This window comes from Lasioglossum baleicum, chromosome 6 (genome assembly GCF_051020765.1).
Source record: "Lasioglossum baleicum chromosome 6, iyLasBale1, whole genome shotgun sequence".
NCBI classification, from domain to species: Eukaryota; Metazoa; Arthropoda; class Insecta; order Hymenoptera; family Halictidae; genus Lasioglossum; species Lasioglossum baleicum.
The window spans coordinates 4,747,926-4,765,221 of NC_134934.1; the positions used below are offsets into that span (position 1 = coordinate 4,747,926).

General features: G+C 37.5%; 2 protein-coding genes across 3 annotated transcripts in view; one reads left to right on the forward strand and one right to left on the reverse strand.

Moving 5' to 3' along the window:
• Surf1 (surfeit locus protein 1) lies at positions 1 to 2,215 on the forward strand. The gene is made up of 5 exons (XM_076425691.1): positions 1 to 283; positions 395 to 516; positions 902 to 1,096; positions 1,392 to 1,565; positions 1,657 to 2,215. The coding sequence occupies exons 1-5, from the start codon at positions 59 to 61 to the stop codon at positions 1,865 to 1,867; spliced, it is 927 nt and encodes a 308-aa protein (XP_076281806.1). The 5' UTR covers positions 1 to 58; the 3' UTR covers positions 1,868 to 2,215.
• The window catches only part of Gs2 (glutamine synthetase 2), a 25,965-nt gene continuing 10,882 nt past the window's right edge, over positions 2,214 to 17,296 (reverse strand). The window contains exons 1-3 of one of the 2 annotated variants that reach the window (XM_076425683.1): positions 12,507 to 12,896; positions 9,525 to 9,715; positions 2,214 to 5,295 (exon numbers count right to left, since the gene is read on the reverse strand). In XM_076425683.1, the coding sequence (XP_076281798.1) occupies positions 4,370 to 5,295; positions 9,525 to 9,715; positions 12,507 to 12,610 (1,221 nt within the window). In that variant the 5' untranslated portion in view covers positions 12,611 to 12,896 and the 3' untranslated portion in view covers positions 2,214 to 4,369. Of the gene's footprint in view, positions 5,296 to 9,524; positions 9,716 to 12,506; positions 12,897 to 17,296 lie in introns of those variants that run through there. The other variant, XM_076425685.1, reaches the window with a different exon arrangement.

Sequence of the window (17,296 nt, forward strand, 5' to 3'; positions counted from 1 at the left end):
CTATGGTCATCTATGATCTATGACATTTATGTGGTTTATGTCTAACACATGCTGAAACATGCATTTAAGTAGAACAATTTTTACGAGATTGGGAAAACAATTTCAAGTAAATCTAGTTCAGTTTGTAAATAGAAATCGTTCTTCTAAATCGTGCGATGCTGTCAACATTCAGAAAAGATTTAAAACACGTCTAAGTAAACCTAACCTATATGTAGGTCCAAAGAAACCGACAAAATTTTATGAATTACCTGAATCAATTGGACCTTATGGATTTTTCTTGCTGGCAAGTTAAAAATTACACGTTTCAAATAATTCCATAGAAATTTCATACTAATTGTTGTACAATTGTTTTTTTCTTTTAATCACTGTATATGAACAAATGTAAATAATGCAGAGTATTCCAATTGGGACATTTCTGCTTGGTACATGGCAAGTGCAAAGACGGAAATGGAAGTTAAATCTATTACAAAATTTAAATGACCGCATCTATCATGAGCCCCTTGAATTACCAGCAGAGTAAGATAATCAATGTAAACGTGTAACTAGACTCTGGATCTTTATGCATTTATAGGAAAATTGAGTAGATGAATTTAAAAATTATTGGAAAATTTTGAAAATTTAAGATGTCAATACATGATTTCTCCTCTATTAAAATCATTAAGGAAAGAAATAACATTCAATTTTGTTTCTATTTCTTGTATAAAGATCCATAGTCTACACATAAGAATTAGAGCAATTACGCACTGTCGACCAGGTCGTCATTGACTGCTAGGTATGAGAAAGTATATGAGCTCGTGTGTACTCGATCGTTGCAAGTAATAATAATTTTTGGTCTCTCTACGGCTGATTGACAGTGCGTGACAACTTGAAATGTTGCAAAGTTACAAATTACTGTATTCAGTTTAGAGCAACTGGGAGAAATGGAATATTACCCTTTTAAAGTTAAAGGAACATTTTTATACGATCAAGAATTTCCTATTGGCCTTAGAAGTTTAATAGTAGACGGCGATTCTAGTACTCAAGGTTCTTTGGTAGGAAACAACGATGCGCAAAGAGGATATTACATTATTACACCTTTCAAATTATCAGATCGAGAGTAAGTTATCATAAAAAAATGGTGGTTTTTAATGACATAATTAGACTGCAGATCTTTAGGGAAAATAAAAAATGTTCGCATTGATTGCAGAACACAGGAGCCAAAGATAAATATTGTATTCTTCTTTTAATTATCCTATTAAGCTGAGATACATTGATGTCCTTAAATATTTTCAACATGTCCACTGCTTGAAATTGTAGGTGCCCATTTTTGGCATAAACGCATAAAATCTGCAGTCTAGTCATAATATGTTCTAATGCTTTTATATTCTTTAAATTTATAAAATGCATTATAGTTTGACGATCCTGGTAAATCGTGGGTGGGTCCCCAGAACGCTTAAAAATTCTGCTGCGAGGCAGTATACTCAGGTAAACGGCGAGGTAGAAATTATAGGTGTTTTAAGATTGAACGAGTCACGACCACAATTCGTACCAAAAAATTCTCCGCAGAACGATCTATGGTACTATAGGTGAGAGAAGAATAATATTACAACATAGAGAAAAGATCTGTTTAAATGTGTTGTGTCTTAATATAATACTGATATCGATACTATTTTCCAGAGATGTGAATGCAATGGCTGAGATAGCAGGAACAGCTCCTGTATACCTCGACATGAAAAGCGATAAAAATTTTTCAAAGTATCCGATAGGTAGTCAAACAAACGTGAAATTAAGAAACGAACATTTAAGTTACATTATCACATGGTATTCTCTTTCCGCGGTCACTGCATATATGTGGTATAAGCAAATTATTAAAAAGATACCGATATAACATAACATTTGAATGATATAAGATTAGGAAATACTATTATATATAAACAGGATAAGTCAGAATTTGTAGAAGTTTTTATTTCAGAATATAACAAAGTGAATGTTGCATATACTAATCAGAGAATAGTATTTCCTTCATCAAAAAACATCGCTTTTTTATTGTTATTATTACTGTTATTATTATTACTATTATTATTATTACTATCGTTATTACTATATTATTATAACAACAACAATGATAACCACTACCAACAAAAACTGTCAACAATGGTCCTGATATACAATTACAATTACAGAAGTCAGCATAGAAAATACAAATATGAAAATATACCATACAAATATGAAAATACACCGTGTATACATGCTACATCGACTTTTCTTTCGTTTCTTTTTTTACATCGTGTACCTATACATAATATGTATATTACCCTAACACGATTGAATAGAGAGCGACTACGCGGCCACCATCCAAAGTTCACGGATCCCGGGACCCGCAAAGCAATTGCACAAATGATAATTGCGTGAAAGGAGGACGCCTTTGCTCGGATTTACTATACATATACTTTGTATTCGAAAGTTGTAACAACCTTTTTACGCTCTATTATCCTGCATGTTACCTTCGATAAAATCATTACAATTTTCGAGAAAATCTTTTTTATAGACGTAAATAATCGTATTGAATCGATGGGAACATGGTGTCGTTTAAATTTAATAGTGTATGCCACTCATGTATCTATAGTTTCGAAACTGTTCTAGGTCGGCATAACTTTCAACAACAATAATATTCGTTCTGCAAAATTGTAAATTGTATTATATAAGCTGATGCGCGGAACAGCTTCATTCAAATGACACATCTTGTTTCACTAAGAAAATAGACTTAATTTAATCAATTATCTATAATGTTCTCGCTAACGCGATTTGGAAACGATATTAATTTCTCGCCAACCCAATAATCTGGCTCAAGTGTTTTACCTACTACTGAAACGAGAAATGTGAAGATAAGGCATACGACTTCACGATATTTCAAAAGTTCTTCGTGCTTGCCTTTGGAAACTGTTATCGCTAATCATCGAAAGATGTCCCATATAGATATTTCGGAGACATATTTTTCAGATGATCGGATAGAGTAATGCAACCTGTCGAAATCCGACAGGTTTGTTGTGTACGCGATAACTCCTCTCTTTCTTTTTCCGACAAGCACCAGAACAATCGAAAAAAGTAACAGTTCGCGATGCTAATTTCGCCTACGGAATGACATAATACACGTCTGCCTTTATTGTCCCGGTCGCTACAACGTTATTAAATCAAACGGGTAGATGTAACAAGCGTTAATGCTACTTCGTGCATAGGATACACCCTATATACTCGGTTACATAGATACTTAACGATCTGAAGGGTCCTTTTTAAAAGTATAAAACACGAATTACAGGTCGCTCGACAACGTTCAGAACGCTAGGTAGAAAATCTGGATCGACCGAATAAAATGACGATCGGTGAACCAATTGCGTCTGATTTATTCAATTAATATATTTCTGTACGACGATGGTTTCTTTTAAATAGAAAATATAATACAATGTGTGTGTATGTGTGTACAATCAAGTACGCATCTACCATAAAATACACCAAATTTACGGACTATTAATAACATTAATTATTTCATTGGCGTATCTAGGAGTTCAATTTACAATTTCAAAAATTCAATATCTCAAGAAACAATAATTTTAACGACCTGTATTTGTGAATGCATTTTTGTTTACTGATATATATATATTTTTATATATATATATTTTTGTTACCGATATATCCGAATCTTTTTAAACAATTATTCCCACGAAAATCTTCCTCCACTCCCTCTCATTCGTTCCAATAATATTTTTTACAAGACTACCTACAAACAATTGACCTGCGTCGATCCGAGACCGTCGATAAACGATTCACCGTTTGTTAGGCACGAGCCTCTCGCGAAAGGCATTTCATCTTATTTTACTTTCCCGAGCGTGTTTCCCTTCAGATTAGGAATGTGCGGGCTCGGCTCCTTCGGATAAGGATAGCAAAAGTTTTCCAATCTAATCTGAAACAGTCGAGCTACGCAGGTATATCAGAGTACAACCAGTACGCTTCCCCCTCCACCATCAGATTCTCCTTTTGCGGCTTTCTGCACGAGAGAATCACCGTACAGAGAGTCGCTAGAGGAGAATCAGACCACACTTAGTGGTAGAGGGGCAAGCATTTTGAGAGAAATACAAGCCCGTCTGGCAAAGTCGGACACCAGACCTGAACATTAGTCGGGTACCCGACACATTAGCAGCCCGCACATTGCTACTTTAGATCTCTCATTTCGTTTACTAGATTTTATTTGAATCGTATCGAGCAGGTGTCCGACTTGCAAAGAACACGTTCGGTAAAGATAGAGATACACGGTCACTATGCACTATACCAGTTACGAGTTTGAATTCGTTTCCCCTCTCCGGTCCCTATTCAAACGAGCAATCGGTCCAGCCGTTTACTCGTTCAGAACACAGGTCCGGACGAGGGCTTCGCAGACCGCGTATGGGTCGCAGTTGCTGCTGGGTCTCCTATCCTCCAAGTATCCTTTTTTGTCTTCGGCGACGCCGCGCGGAATACGAATGCTGACGTTGCGATTCGCCACGCCGGCGCTGAAATCATGTATACTGCTTGTCTCGCATTTCCCGGTGAGACGGCGTTCGTTGTCCTTCCCTCCGCGCGGGTCATACGCCTGGATATGCCTGAGATGTTGCTTGCTCAGTTTGTCGATCGCTTTTTCAATCTCCGCGATCCCGTTGTCCGCGCGCATCGTCTTCGTCGAGAAGTTGGTGTGCGCGCCAGCTCCGTTCCATGAGCCTTCCATCGGTTTCGGGTCAAGGGTCACGACCACGCCGTACTCCTCGGCCACCTGGTGCAAGATAAACCTGGCGACCCAGAGATCGTCACCAGCGGCTATGCCGCTGCAAGGGCCGACCTGGAATTCCCATTGGGACGGCATCACCTCAGCGTTAGTCCCAGCGATCTTGACGCCCGCGTAAAGGCAAGCCCGATAATGGGCCTCGACGATCTCGCGGCCGATCACCTTATCGGCTCCCACGCCACAGTAGTAAGGTCCCTGGGGACCCGGGAACCCGTGCTTCGGCCAACCGAGCGGCCTACCATCGACGTCCAGGAAAGTATGCTCCTGCTCGATACCGAACCACGGATCCTCGTTCTTGACCGCCTCCATCGCCTCATTGCACTTGAACCGCTTGTTCGAGGCTGTCGGGGTCTTATCGCTGTGGTAGGTGTCACACAGCACCAGCTTGTTATTCCCACGACGGAATGGGTCGTTGTAGATCGCGACCGGACACAAGTAAATGTCGCTGTTCGCCCCGTCTGCCTGGTACGTTGAGCTTCCATCGTACGTCCAAATTGGCAATTCTGAAAACAATGGAGGAACTCGTGAGAGATCGTCGAGCGAGTTACTTATAATAACGTGTGTCCCGCTGATTCACCGAATTCACCGGCTTTAACATTAAACCTGCCGAGCCCTAAAAATGGCTACATTGTATGGCTACAGACTGTGTGCTTAAATATAGAATCGTGTATAATCATTTCCAATGGAACGATTTTTATAAATTCAGTAATTGTAAAATACAAAATGTGGGAACGGTCATTTGACCGGTAATGGTAGGTTTAGTGTTAAGGGGGTAGACTCGTTTTTCCAGGATTCCAAGGGTGCGGGATGCGCGTTCTCGATAATGGGGGATTTTCAATAATCGAAAGCGCTAGATAAAAGATCAATCCAGGCCGCGATCACCCTGAAAAGTCCTATTTTTACATTTACGAGGCGTAATTTACATATTCAGCAGCATGTTGCTGTCGCAGCTTTATAAAAATAGCTACATGCGCAACTGTATGCTTCTGAATAGTGCAAATTACACTGCCAAATAATGCAAATTACACCTTGTAAACGTAAAAATAGGACTTTTGAGGGCAATCGCGGCCCAGATCGACCTTTTATCTAACGTTTTTGACTACTAAAAAACCCCATCTTGCAATCCTGGAAAAAACCGAGTCTTCCCGGTGGGATATCCTAGGCGTATTTGGATGCAGAGTTTTGCAATCCATTCGTCCTAACTTTCTGCTTTGACGGCAAGTTTGCGTTCAAACGCGCTTAGAAGATCCCGCCTTTAGTGTGATGAACGTTTCCCCGTTCGCGGGGATTGATGGTTCTGTAGTTCTACAGGGTGTTCCAAAAATGGGACGGAAAACCTTGAACCCGTCCGCGATAGCAACCTGCAAATCTCGTCCGGATTGTAGGTACTCTTAATCGACGACATGTCCAGAGACATTTTCATGCAATCGACGTATCGTAAATGTTAATGGCTGCTCGGTTGCACGCAGAATTTCATGAATACAGACCAAACCTCCTGACAATGACGAACGCACGCAAGCAAGCCGAGCGCGATAAATTACGTGAACGTGTTAGCACGGTCAATTTTAAGCCATGTATTCACCGATTTTTACCGCAACCACTTCTTGATTGCTGTCGGAAATAATAAACTTGCGTCGATTTACAAAGACAATTTGCATCGAAGTAACCTTCGTCACGTGACCAGGCCACGGCGGAAGCGTGGCGAATAGCGTCGTAGAAGGGGAAGGTAGAGTGGGGACACAAGTTTTAATCTGATGGCTCTGAGTGTATTGTCGAAACGCAATAAATAATTGAAACAAAAAGTTGACAGGAAAAGTGCAGCATCCTCTAGAAATTTCGTTGCTTTGGTAGATTCGTAGCTTTAGATCGAATTCGTATTCATGATGCTACTTACATACATATACTTGGTAATCGCTCGAATTGTATTCGTGAGTCAAGGTTCGCTCGCGGAAAGGATAAAAACGTAGACATAAGAAGGGAAAATGCAAGAAATCGGAAAGCAGGCTCCACTATTTCATTCTTCGATCACGTTGTAATACGACACGTGACTAAATACATAATACGTTCTCAGCGGCGCGCGGCGCCGTTAGTCGAGATAGTTGCTCGTTGTTTTCGCAACTATACAGGGCGATCCACGCGATCGTTTCAGGCCACTGAACCTACCACGAAGGGTCAAATGAACTATTCTAGATTTTTTATTTAACAATTATTGAAATTGTAAAGGTGTTTTCATGGGAATTTATTGAATATATTTTTTGACTCCAGTATATATTATAGCAAAAATCACACAAAATATTAATAAAAATCTTGTTTTTTTTTGTATAATACCATACACATTAATTACTTTTGATGGTCGGTAGGTTTAGTGTTACAGGATTTACGAAAAATTGCCAAAGGAGAAAGATAAATGGCTCGAAGAGCACTACATCCGTAGGCCCTCAGATTTTCTTTAAGTGCAACAGTGCATGTGCAATTTGGGTTGGACGAACGGCATAGAAACCCCAGACTTATCCGTCTGAAACCCAGACACTTTTAACTACTTTTTAAGTTAGTCATGCTACCGTAAAGAAAAGTGTTCCGGACGGGAAAAAATATATTTATTGCGAATCATCTTCCAATTAATTGTCGTACAAACATCCCGATATCTCTTATGGTTCAAGAGTTCTAGTAAATTGTCAGGAAGTCTTGATCCGTTATTGAGCTGAGAATCGTACATGTAGTACCTACTTGGTGCGTTTATCGAGGAGACCTGTGGACCAACTTTTAGAGACGATACTACAGTGGTAGAGCTGCTGTGAGATGAATTGAGTCAAATAGATCGCATGCACAGCAAGGGGGATAAGAGAGCGGGCCGAGTCATGGTCTCTTAGCTTCTGTTCCGAGGAAATTAGTGGAGTAGAAGCTCTCGCAAGCACGGTTATTTACGGTACAGGAGCACGATACAAGACTAGTATTGAATAAGCACCTTATTAACTGGGTTAAGTTCCTGCACCGGGTAACCGGAGCAGTCCTCTTTAGGGTCAACTCATTACGGTTGAATTATATCGTACAGTAATCGAAATATTGTCGTGTTCGGTGCCGTTTTTTCGTCGCGAACATTTCATCAATTCACGAGTGGCGGTTGCATGCCATTTTAGTATGTAATAATTAGACTGCGGATTTTATGCATTTATGACGAAAATGGATAGGTACAATTTTAAAGCAATGGACGAATTAAGAAGATCTAGGGACATCAGTGCATTAATGTCAGCTTAATGAAACAATTAAAAGAAGAAAGCAATTTCTATTTGCATAAAGATGCGTAATCTAGTAATAATTATTGAATGAATGCAAAAAAATATTTATATTATAAAGTATGATCCGTTAAGGGGACCTCGAACGCGTACTTCAAAAATGCAATGATTCGATTAAATGATATTTAATATTCATCTCTATCGAAAATGGTACATAAAAACGTAGCGGGATAGTAAAATTTCATCGAAATTGCACTAAATGATATGACATTAAAAATATATATAAGCATTCCATATTAGCATTCCAGAAAAATAATATGTAACTATGACAAAATTAACACGATTATCGTGTTGCCAGCAAGATATAAGTTCTCTCTCTTCCATTTTTATTTTTGAAAGCCCTACTGCTTGACAAGAAAAACACACTGATCTATATATGTATAATTCTTTTAACATCATACATAATCGTCTTAACCGTAGAAAGACAGGAATAATAATCGGACTCTGTCAATCTAACACGGAAAGCAAAAAGTAGATGTATGCGACAAGACAAAATAAATATTAAGAGAATGATGAGGAAAAGTGCCGTTACTTACGTAAGTATTTATTGCGAGTATAATTATGTATGTACAGGAAAAACGTCGAGAAAAAAAGAGGAGATAAAAACAAATACCGGCAAGTATGAGAATATGTGTGGATTGTGGAATTGGTGAGCGAGAGGATTAGATATGTACGTATACAGTGTGTCTCACTTAAGTATGACCCCCAGAATATGTACCTTTTCCGCAGCGCAAATTCAGATTAGTCGTGAAATTTTCAATGACTTTTCATATTATTCACATTACGCATAAAAAATTGTTTACTTTGTGAAAATTATTAAAGATATTCTGGGGGTCATACTAACAATAAGTGTGACACTTGAGCGAGACACCCTGTATGAAACGTTACGCAATCGAATCTTGGTACATATCTCTATAAGACTACAATTTTCTATATCCCCTTTCGTCTCGCTATAAATTCCTCTGTACGTCCAAATACGAATTGTTGTATGTTATTTTACCTCGGTAATTCAAATTCAAAGTGGCTCGATCTTTAGAAGAGTAATATTTCAATCCTTCTTTCTTAGAAACCTCGTCGGGAAACAATACCGCAGTAACACGTACACCCGCAGTAATAGGTACATTTACCCTATTAATTTTTACTATAAACGCAAAAAGTTCGTGGCCTATTTGTAAAATTACAATTTTTCTGTAACAATTATACGTTACAATTGTTATTTCTCTTGTGTCCCCACTCTACCTTTCCCTCCTACTCTACGCTATACCCCACGCTTCCGCCGTGGCCCGGTCACGTGACGCGTTTCGTCTGTGTCTCCCCTAAATTCGTGCTCCCTCCCCTCACCTGGCGACACTTAGTTACTAGGAGTGGCCAAGTTGTCGGGGGGTTTCACTTGATTAACTTGTATCTAACCAAATAATGATATTTTCTATTTTACCAACCTGATGGGCGTGTCGGTATAAATTCTACGGTCCTGGTCTTGTTCCTTAATCCTTCACCGGTGCCATCGATCCAAATGTACGTTGCTTGAATTTGATCGACCGGTTGAGGCAGGTCTAAATACTTGTTCAACAAGCTTTTGTCTAACGCCGCGTTCGGCGACTCCTTCAGCATGGTACGTGACATCGTGACGCTGTAAGCAATTAATAAAACCTTCATAAGTACAGGGTACCCGAGATAAATCCGGAAATTTTTCAGGCATAAACAATGGCAATTGTTAACTAGGTAACTTGCTATACAATAAGCCACTTATCCATGAACAAGTGGGAAAAATGTCAGTCATCAACCGAAAATACAACCGAACGAGCAACAATTTCGAACATTGTAAGGAGACGCAAATTTACTACTTATATAGGACTCTTTCTAGATGTAACATGCCGATTTTAATGTGATTTTTTGGATTAATGAGATTTTTAATGAGAATTTGGTAGAAAATTTTAGAATAATTACTATTTTTTGTCTTTAATAGTAGTAGTATTTATTAATTTCGGCCTCGCAGCCAAGAAATTGGACTTGGTTTACAGTTTTTTTCTTTATGTCACGCATCCCTCCATCCATCCACTATCCATCCATCCATATCCCATGGATACCCTATGCCGTATTGTCTACAGTTAGGAGCATAACTGATCACACACACTTTAAATCAGAATACCTTTTTTATGAATGGACCAAACGACTTCAATTTCTCTGTAGGGCTCTCTAGAAGAATTAGTTTAGTAAATGACGTCTAAAAAATACGTTGAAAAATGCATTTGGTCGGAATTACGAAAAACAATAGTAAAAATTGATTTTTACAACTTTTTTAGCTGGACCAATAACGAAAAATAAGATGTGTTTGATCAACTCGTATGAATTATGTACGCTCTGAAAATTTCATTGAAATTGGTTGATTAGTGTACGCGTTATAAACGATCAAAAGTGGTAACAAGGTCGAAAATCTTGAAATATTGCCATTTTCACCACTTTTGATCGTTTACAACTCGTAAACCAATTAACCGATTTCAAGAAAATTTTCAGAACGTATATAATTTATACGAGTTGACCAAACACACCTTTTAAATTTTCGTTATTGGCCCAGCTAAAAAAGTTGTAAGAATCAATTTTTCATAATTCCGACCAAATGCATTTTTTAAACATATTTTTTAGACGTCATTTACTAAACTAATTTTTCTAGCCTTACAGAGTCATTGAAGTCGTTTGGTCCATTCATAAAAAAGGTATTCTGATTTAAAGTGTGTGTGATCAGTTATGCTCCTAACTGTATAATTGATGTTAATCTATCCTAATGCCGTTCATCTAATATTGCCTCTCCCTTTCTTCTTTTGGTTACTTCTTTCCTTTTTCTTTCGATACTCCTAAAAGCCAGTCTACTATTTCTTCCACGGTTTAGTACATGACCAATATACATCTATTTTCCGTGCATAAATTGCATATACATCCGCATGTCTATTGATAACTTATCGATAATGGGATGACAGCGCATCTACTGTCTACTGTCTACTGTATACCGCGTGGTTTGAGACGGTATTTGATGCAGTGGCCGTGCGCGCGAGCATTAAAAGATTCCCCCGATTTATTCTCGGTGTGGCATGGCAGAAAGAGGTGCGCCCACGTATCACATCACGCAGTTCGCATGTAGCATCACGCGGCACGCACGCGGTTCGCGCGTGCACTCCAACTCCCAACCGTGCATGCCGTTCTGCCAGTCGCCCACGGGCACCGCACGCTCGAACAATGTTCTCTTCAACTTCAACTCTTACTTATAAGGCCTTTAGCCGATATCCCATAACTCTAACGCGCGCGTGCAAATACTTACAGAGCTCATCCTCGAATATTTTTAGACATTTTCTCTATCCGTACAACACCAATTTACTCGTTACTTTCCTCTCATCCGATTTATTTGACCAGAGATGAAACTCGCAGTTGTTTACCGCGGGACAGCTACGCTCGGATCGTTTTCATTCATGCTTCGTTGTGATCACGTGGACGATCGAAGCGGAAAATTTGCGAGAAAAGACGCATCATGATTGTGTTGTTATATTTTACTGATTCCACGCGACAGCGTGTCATTCATGTCATTATTTGAACTTCAATTGGGTTAAATAATTTTTCATTGCACATTTCATTTGCTCAAATAATTCGTACACTCCAAAATTTTTTATTCTTTTGAAACTCATTTAATTTTTTGTTGTGGTACACGTTTTATAACAGTTTGTATTGCCCTCTTGACTAAATCACCCCAAACATTTTCAATAGTACAACCCGTAGCGAAAAATTGAACGAAATAAGTTGAGATTTTTTGACGGGTTGGAAGAATTATAAACAACGGGCTAACAAAATTTAAGTCTAAACACTTGCAGAGTACGAGCATTGTATTTGCTCACATATCCACAGGTTCTCGTTCGTCGCTGCTACGGTCGATTATATCAATGGAAATGAATTTCATATCTACTTTAAATTTTAGAAGACTGAGGTCAACTAGAATATGCAAGGAAAAAGATATACGTTTACAAGAAAAATTATTTATCAATTAACTATGTCTTATAATTTTTTAGTAGATCGTACTTGTTTGTATTTTTTTATGGTTTTTTCATTCCTGAAATAATATAGAAAAGACAGGATGCATAAAATTAGTGCAATTTGTTTCTTTCAAAATTACGAAATACATAAACATAGATAGCTGTTCGAGTGTGACGGAGTGAGACACGTTACCGTTCACACAGGTAGGCAGCAAAGGACGCGCGCTGTTGCTATACCTACTGCCTCGTCTCGTTGGACAAGGTATGTAGGTATGTAGGTATATTTATGCATACTATTTTCCGCCATTGTATTTCGAACGAGGAATTTCCCGTGGTGATTCACTGTGATGTAATCATAACGCACGTAAATCCACTCCACAAATGAACGACTATAAATCGACTAACCTAAAACACCTGGCGACGGTCACCATTTTTGGAGCACGGCTGACGCCGACATGTTTCAGGATCAATGGCCCGCCGAGCTTTATCAAAATACTCGAAGAACCCATTTCGAATAATATCGATCACTTGGCTAATAATATCGCGATCGCCAACTATTTTCTGCACGACGCTCAACGTCCGTCCGTTGGATTCACTCTTCAACGAGAATGCCGAATTTTCGAAGGAACAATTCGCAGTGAAATGGGACAATTAACAGAATTATTCTAGTAGAAATAGATTTAGACTGAGTAAATCACTTGAATGGATTTAGAATTCGGTAAACGATTTATCGCGACACCGAACGTTATTTTGTATCTTCGAATAAGAGCGTTGGCAAGGATCACACGGAGGATCAGAGAACTACTGGTCCACCATAATATTGAGCGGCGGGGATGCTATTTATACAGGTATGTATCCCTTCCATCGAATTCCATCGGGAGCACGGCCACCATAATATTTCGTGCAAATTTTCGGCCGGTTTGCTTTCCCCTAGCCAAAACTGCCGTTCGTGACTGGTCTTCACTCTTCACGGAACACATATCTCTTATACAAGGTGAATCGCATGAAACAGACTATCCCACACTGTCACAGAAATAGGGACACCCTGTAGAATGTGACACTACTATTGAAAGAGTAGAATGATTAACGCTGAACCTACCACGAGGGGTCAAATGACCTATTTTAGATTTTTTTATTTGACAATTATTGAAATTGTAAAGGATTTTTCATGGGAATTTATTGAATATATTTTTTGACTCCGGTATATATTATAGTAAAAATCGCACAAAATATAAATAAATTTAATCTTGTTATTTTTATAATACTATACACATCAGTCACTTTTGATGGTCGGTAGGTTTAGTGTTAAAGGTAAATTTAACACCCCTGGGTAAAAATATTTCTACTGAGACATACAAATATTTGAAAAGAGACTATTTTGTCTCAACGTTGTTATATGTATACAGCATACATATGTTTCATTTGGAATAGTAATTTATTTCTGTACTAAATTAAATGCCAGTTGAGGTGCTTAATTTGATTTTACAAATATACATAAAATAAATAAGTATTTAAAATATATATTTTACACAATATGAATCTGAAATACTTCATTGAAATCAATATTTTCTTTATCGTGCGCGAAATGGCACACTTGAATATTGTTTCTATGATACATATTTTAACGGCCAAAACAACTGTGAATATGTATATCTGATTGTTAGAATTCTTGTTTACACATCGTAGCTGGAACAGATATTTTTATTCCAAATTAAAATTGTTCGGTTGGCTTGTTTTCGTCGGCTCACCCTATAGATTTTTCCATCAGCTCGACTTTCACAACCTCTCCTGATACCGATACCGTCAAAGGATCCGTGACATTCACGACCCATTGTGCTGGTTTGGTACACCTGAAGCTGCCGTTCTGAATGAAGCAATACATTGATGGTACATACGTGTCCACGCATATTCTCCCATAACTAATTAAGGCGTTCTTGCCTCTCGTGGAAACTGGGGTGTGAGTCCGAAGACTCACATAAATGAGAATGATTTACATTTTACGTAAATGCGAATAGATACGATTGTAAATTAACTCTACGAAACGAGAGATCTAACAAGGGAAGGACCCCAAGTGTCCGACTTCGATTTTGATAATTTTTTGTGAGACGATGATATATGGATCTTTAATGATGTCTGCAAAATATTAGGTGTAGTTACTCAATAGTTTTAAAGATATATACCATGATTTGCAGCTCAAGTTTTCGAAGTTCCATTAGCCGTGTAAACAGGTTGCGTGAAAGTTCAATTGTTTATATCTTTAAAACTATTGAGTAACTACACCTAATATTTTGCAGACATCATTAGGGATCCATATACCATCGTCTCACAAAAGATTATCCAAATCGAAGTCGGACACTTGGAGTCCTTCCCTTGTAAGTCACTTGATAATGTCCGGAGTCTATTGATGATAGTAGTCAGCCACTGATCAATTATACGTACACGAATTGACCATTCGTTTTTCGAAAAAGAACATAGGTTCTTAGCTCAATTTCGAAACCTACAAATCGTCGATCGAGCATAATCAGTTGATGTTATTTACCAATTGCCTAGTTACGTTTTGTTTACGTGGACGGTGGGGTCTAAACAAAATGTCTCGTCGGCTCCTTTCAGATATCTATACTTATCGTCGCTTATACACGTATCGGCCTTGACTCCGATTACTAGCTGCGTGCCAGTGAAACGCGTGGATGCTTCTTTCCCATATTCTTTCAGTTTGTTTATCCCGTGAAATGATGCTCTTTATCTTTCCTGGACATATGTCAGCGGCTTGTCGAAATGTTTCATTGAAATAATACTTGCTTACTCGTGTTTTCATCAGTCGATAACAATTATCTGTTTTTATTTGTCTCGGACAAACACGCTTTCAAAGATAAAGGCACAGTGATAAGTAGCATGATGGTTTGTTGATGATAAATACCATCTTTTATTAGAGATATCGCTAATCTAACGGGATCATAAGTGACTCTATGTACAATTAGTCAACATTCTGTACTACCAATTAGACCGTGTATATCTATGCAAATTTACACACATATCATCAGGAATCGATAATCTCAGATAAGATAGAAAGTAATTTCATGTATCCATAGCTACAGTAGATTAAGAATGGTATAACAACATGTGGAATATTTTTATGTTATCAAATATATTTTTCTCCACGACTTTTTTTCAAGCCGTAAACATACACATAAATATGCCACACATTCATCACATAAATATAAATATTATTTACATCAACTGTATTATATAAAAGCTAAATACTTTCGTTCATGCTTTAGTAACGTTTATAAGCTGCATCTGGCTGAAGCCATATCTCAATCAGATACAACTTAATAAAATATGACAATTTAACGTTGGAACGAAATCCATAAAGAAATTATTACACACAATTTATTTACGAATCTCTGCGAAATTAATAATTATTTATTTCGGTTTCGAATGACGCAAACAGTCGATGACTCAACGTAGCAATTTAAGAAGCTGAGAATAGCGGAATTTTGTAGTCGGAAGAAGTGGCGACAGATCGAATTCGTGTTTCGTTGCATGCAACACGTGAGCTTATACATTATTAGTACACCAGATATTATGCTAAAGTGTTCCACTGACCTAATCTTGTCGATAGAAATGGTTCTTACTGTGCACGACCTTCGTTTCAAAGCTTAACCTGTTTCGAATCTATCTCCTCTACGATATCAACCCCTGTCACCCGTACATGGCTGATTTCAGATATAATGTTCGGACCAACATGCTGGGGAAAATTGCCAGCAGAATAATAAATCTAAGGTACTCGAATAAGCCGTTCGTTTAATACATAAAAGTCCTTTGTTTGTACAGAAAAATAGAGAATATTTTCCATTCAAAGTATTTTCAATCGTTAGCAAGAATCATTTCCCACTATTCATGTGTTAAGTGTGATTTCACGATAAAAGAAAATCGGTTCGTGTCAAGTGTCAAGTTATTCAAACATCAAGCCAGTATGTGATGTCTTAGAACTGAAGTACTATGTCTAGTCTAGTAAGAACTGAATAAATGGTAATCTAATGATGGACTAATATTTGGCGATCATGGTGTACTTTAAAATTTGAATTTTTCATCCGAATCTACAATGAAATGTATGTTGTGAATATAAATAAGGTATGTATATACATGTGACATGTGATACACACTGTATATTCAAACTTCTATCATTATGCAATACATAAATAGGAAACCAAGCGCAGCAATGCCAGGATTTTGTAACGTGTTATGACAACGTACACCAGTGTCTTCCTACCATGCAACCTTGGTTCTAAAATTTACAGCTGTAGACTGTAGAATATCTCACGGTGCACTTGAAGATGACCATTTAGCGAGTTTCCACGAACTTGACGATCTCGGATGAATTTTCAATTACTTTTCATTGATAAATATGGATTCCCGTATATCACCATCAACAACTGTCACGGAAGATGCATATTATTGCATATACAGTTACTCGAATTAATATTCGGACGCTCTATAAAAGACGATAATTTTTTTAATATTGTACTATACGATCTGTACTTTTTGGGAAGCTAGAGCTATTTGTTTACTACAAGATGTGAAAAATATTATTTTTAAAAATATCAATTGATCAGAATTGTAGAAAAAATACTAAAAGTTGCATTTTGCAACTTTTTTATGTGGGCTTATATTGAAAATTTTAAAAATACGTTTTGTAGATCTGTGTCAATTAAACATATTCTGAAAGTTTCGTCAAAATCGTTAAACGTTGCAATGAGCTGCAAATTTAAAGATGGTAAAAATTGCAGATTTTCACGATTTTCGGCCTATATATAAAAATTCTTACATCTACTAATGCCTGTCGTTTTTTCCCGCATCAACCGATTTCGATGAAATTTTCAAAGTGCATATGCATATGCAATTATACAATTATACAATTGGCACAGACCTACAAAATGTACTTTTTAAATTTTCAATATGAGCCCACATAAAAAAGTTGTAAAATGCAACTTTTAGTATTTTTTCAACAATTCCGATCAATTACAATTTTTGAGAAAATTTCTTCTCACACTCTGTAGTAAATTAATTGCTCTAGCTTCCCAAATAAGTTCAAATCGTATAGTACAACATTAAAAAAGTTATCGTCTTTTTTAGAGCGTCCGAATATTAATTCGAGTAACTGTACATAATCTCTGTAAATTAATTGTTTGATC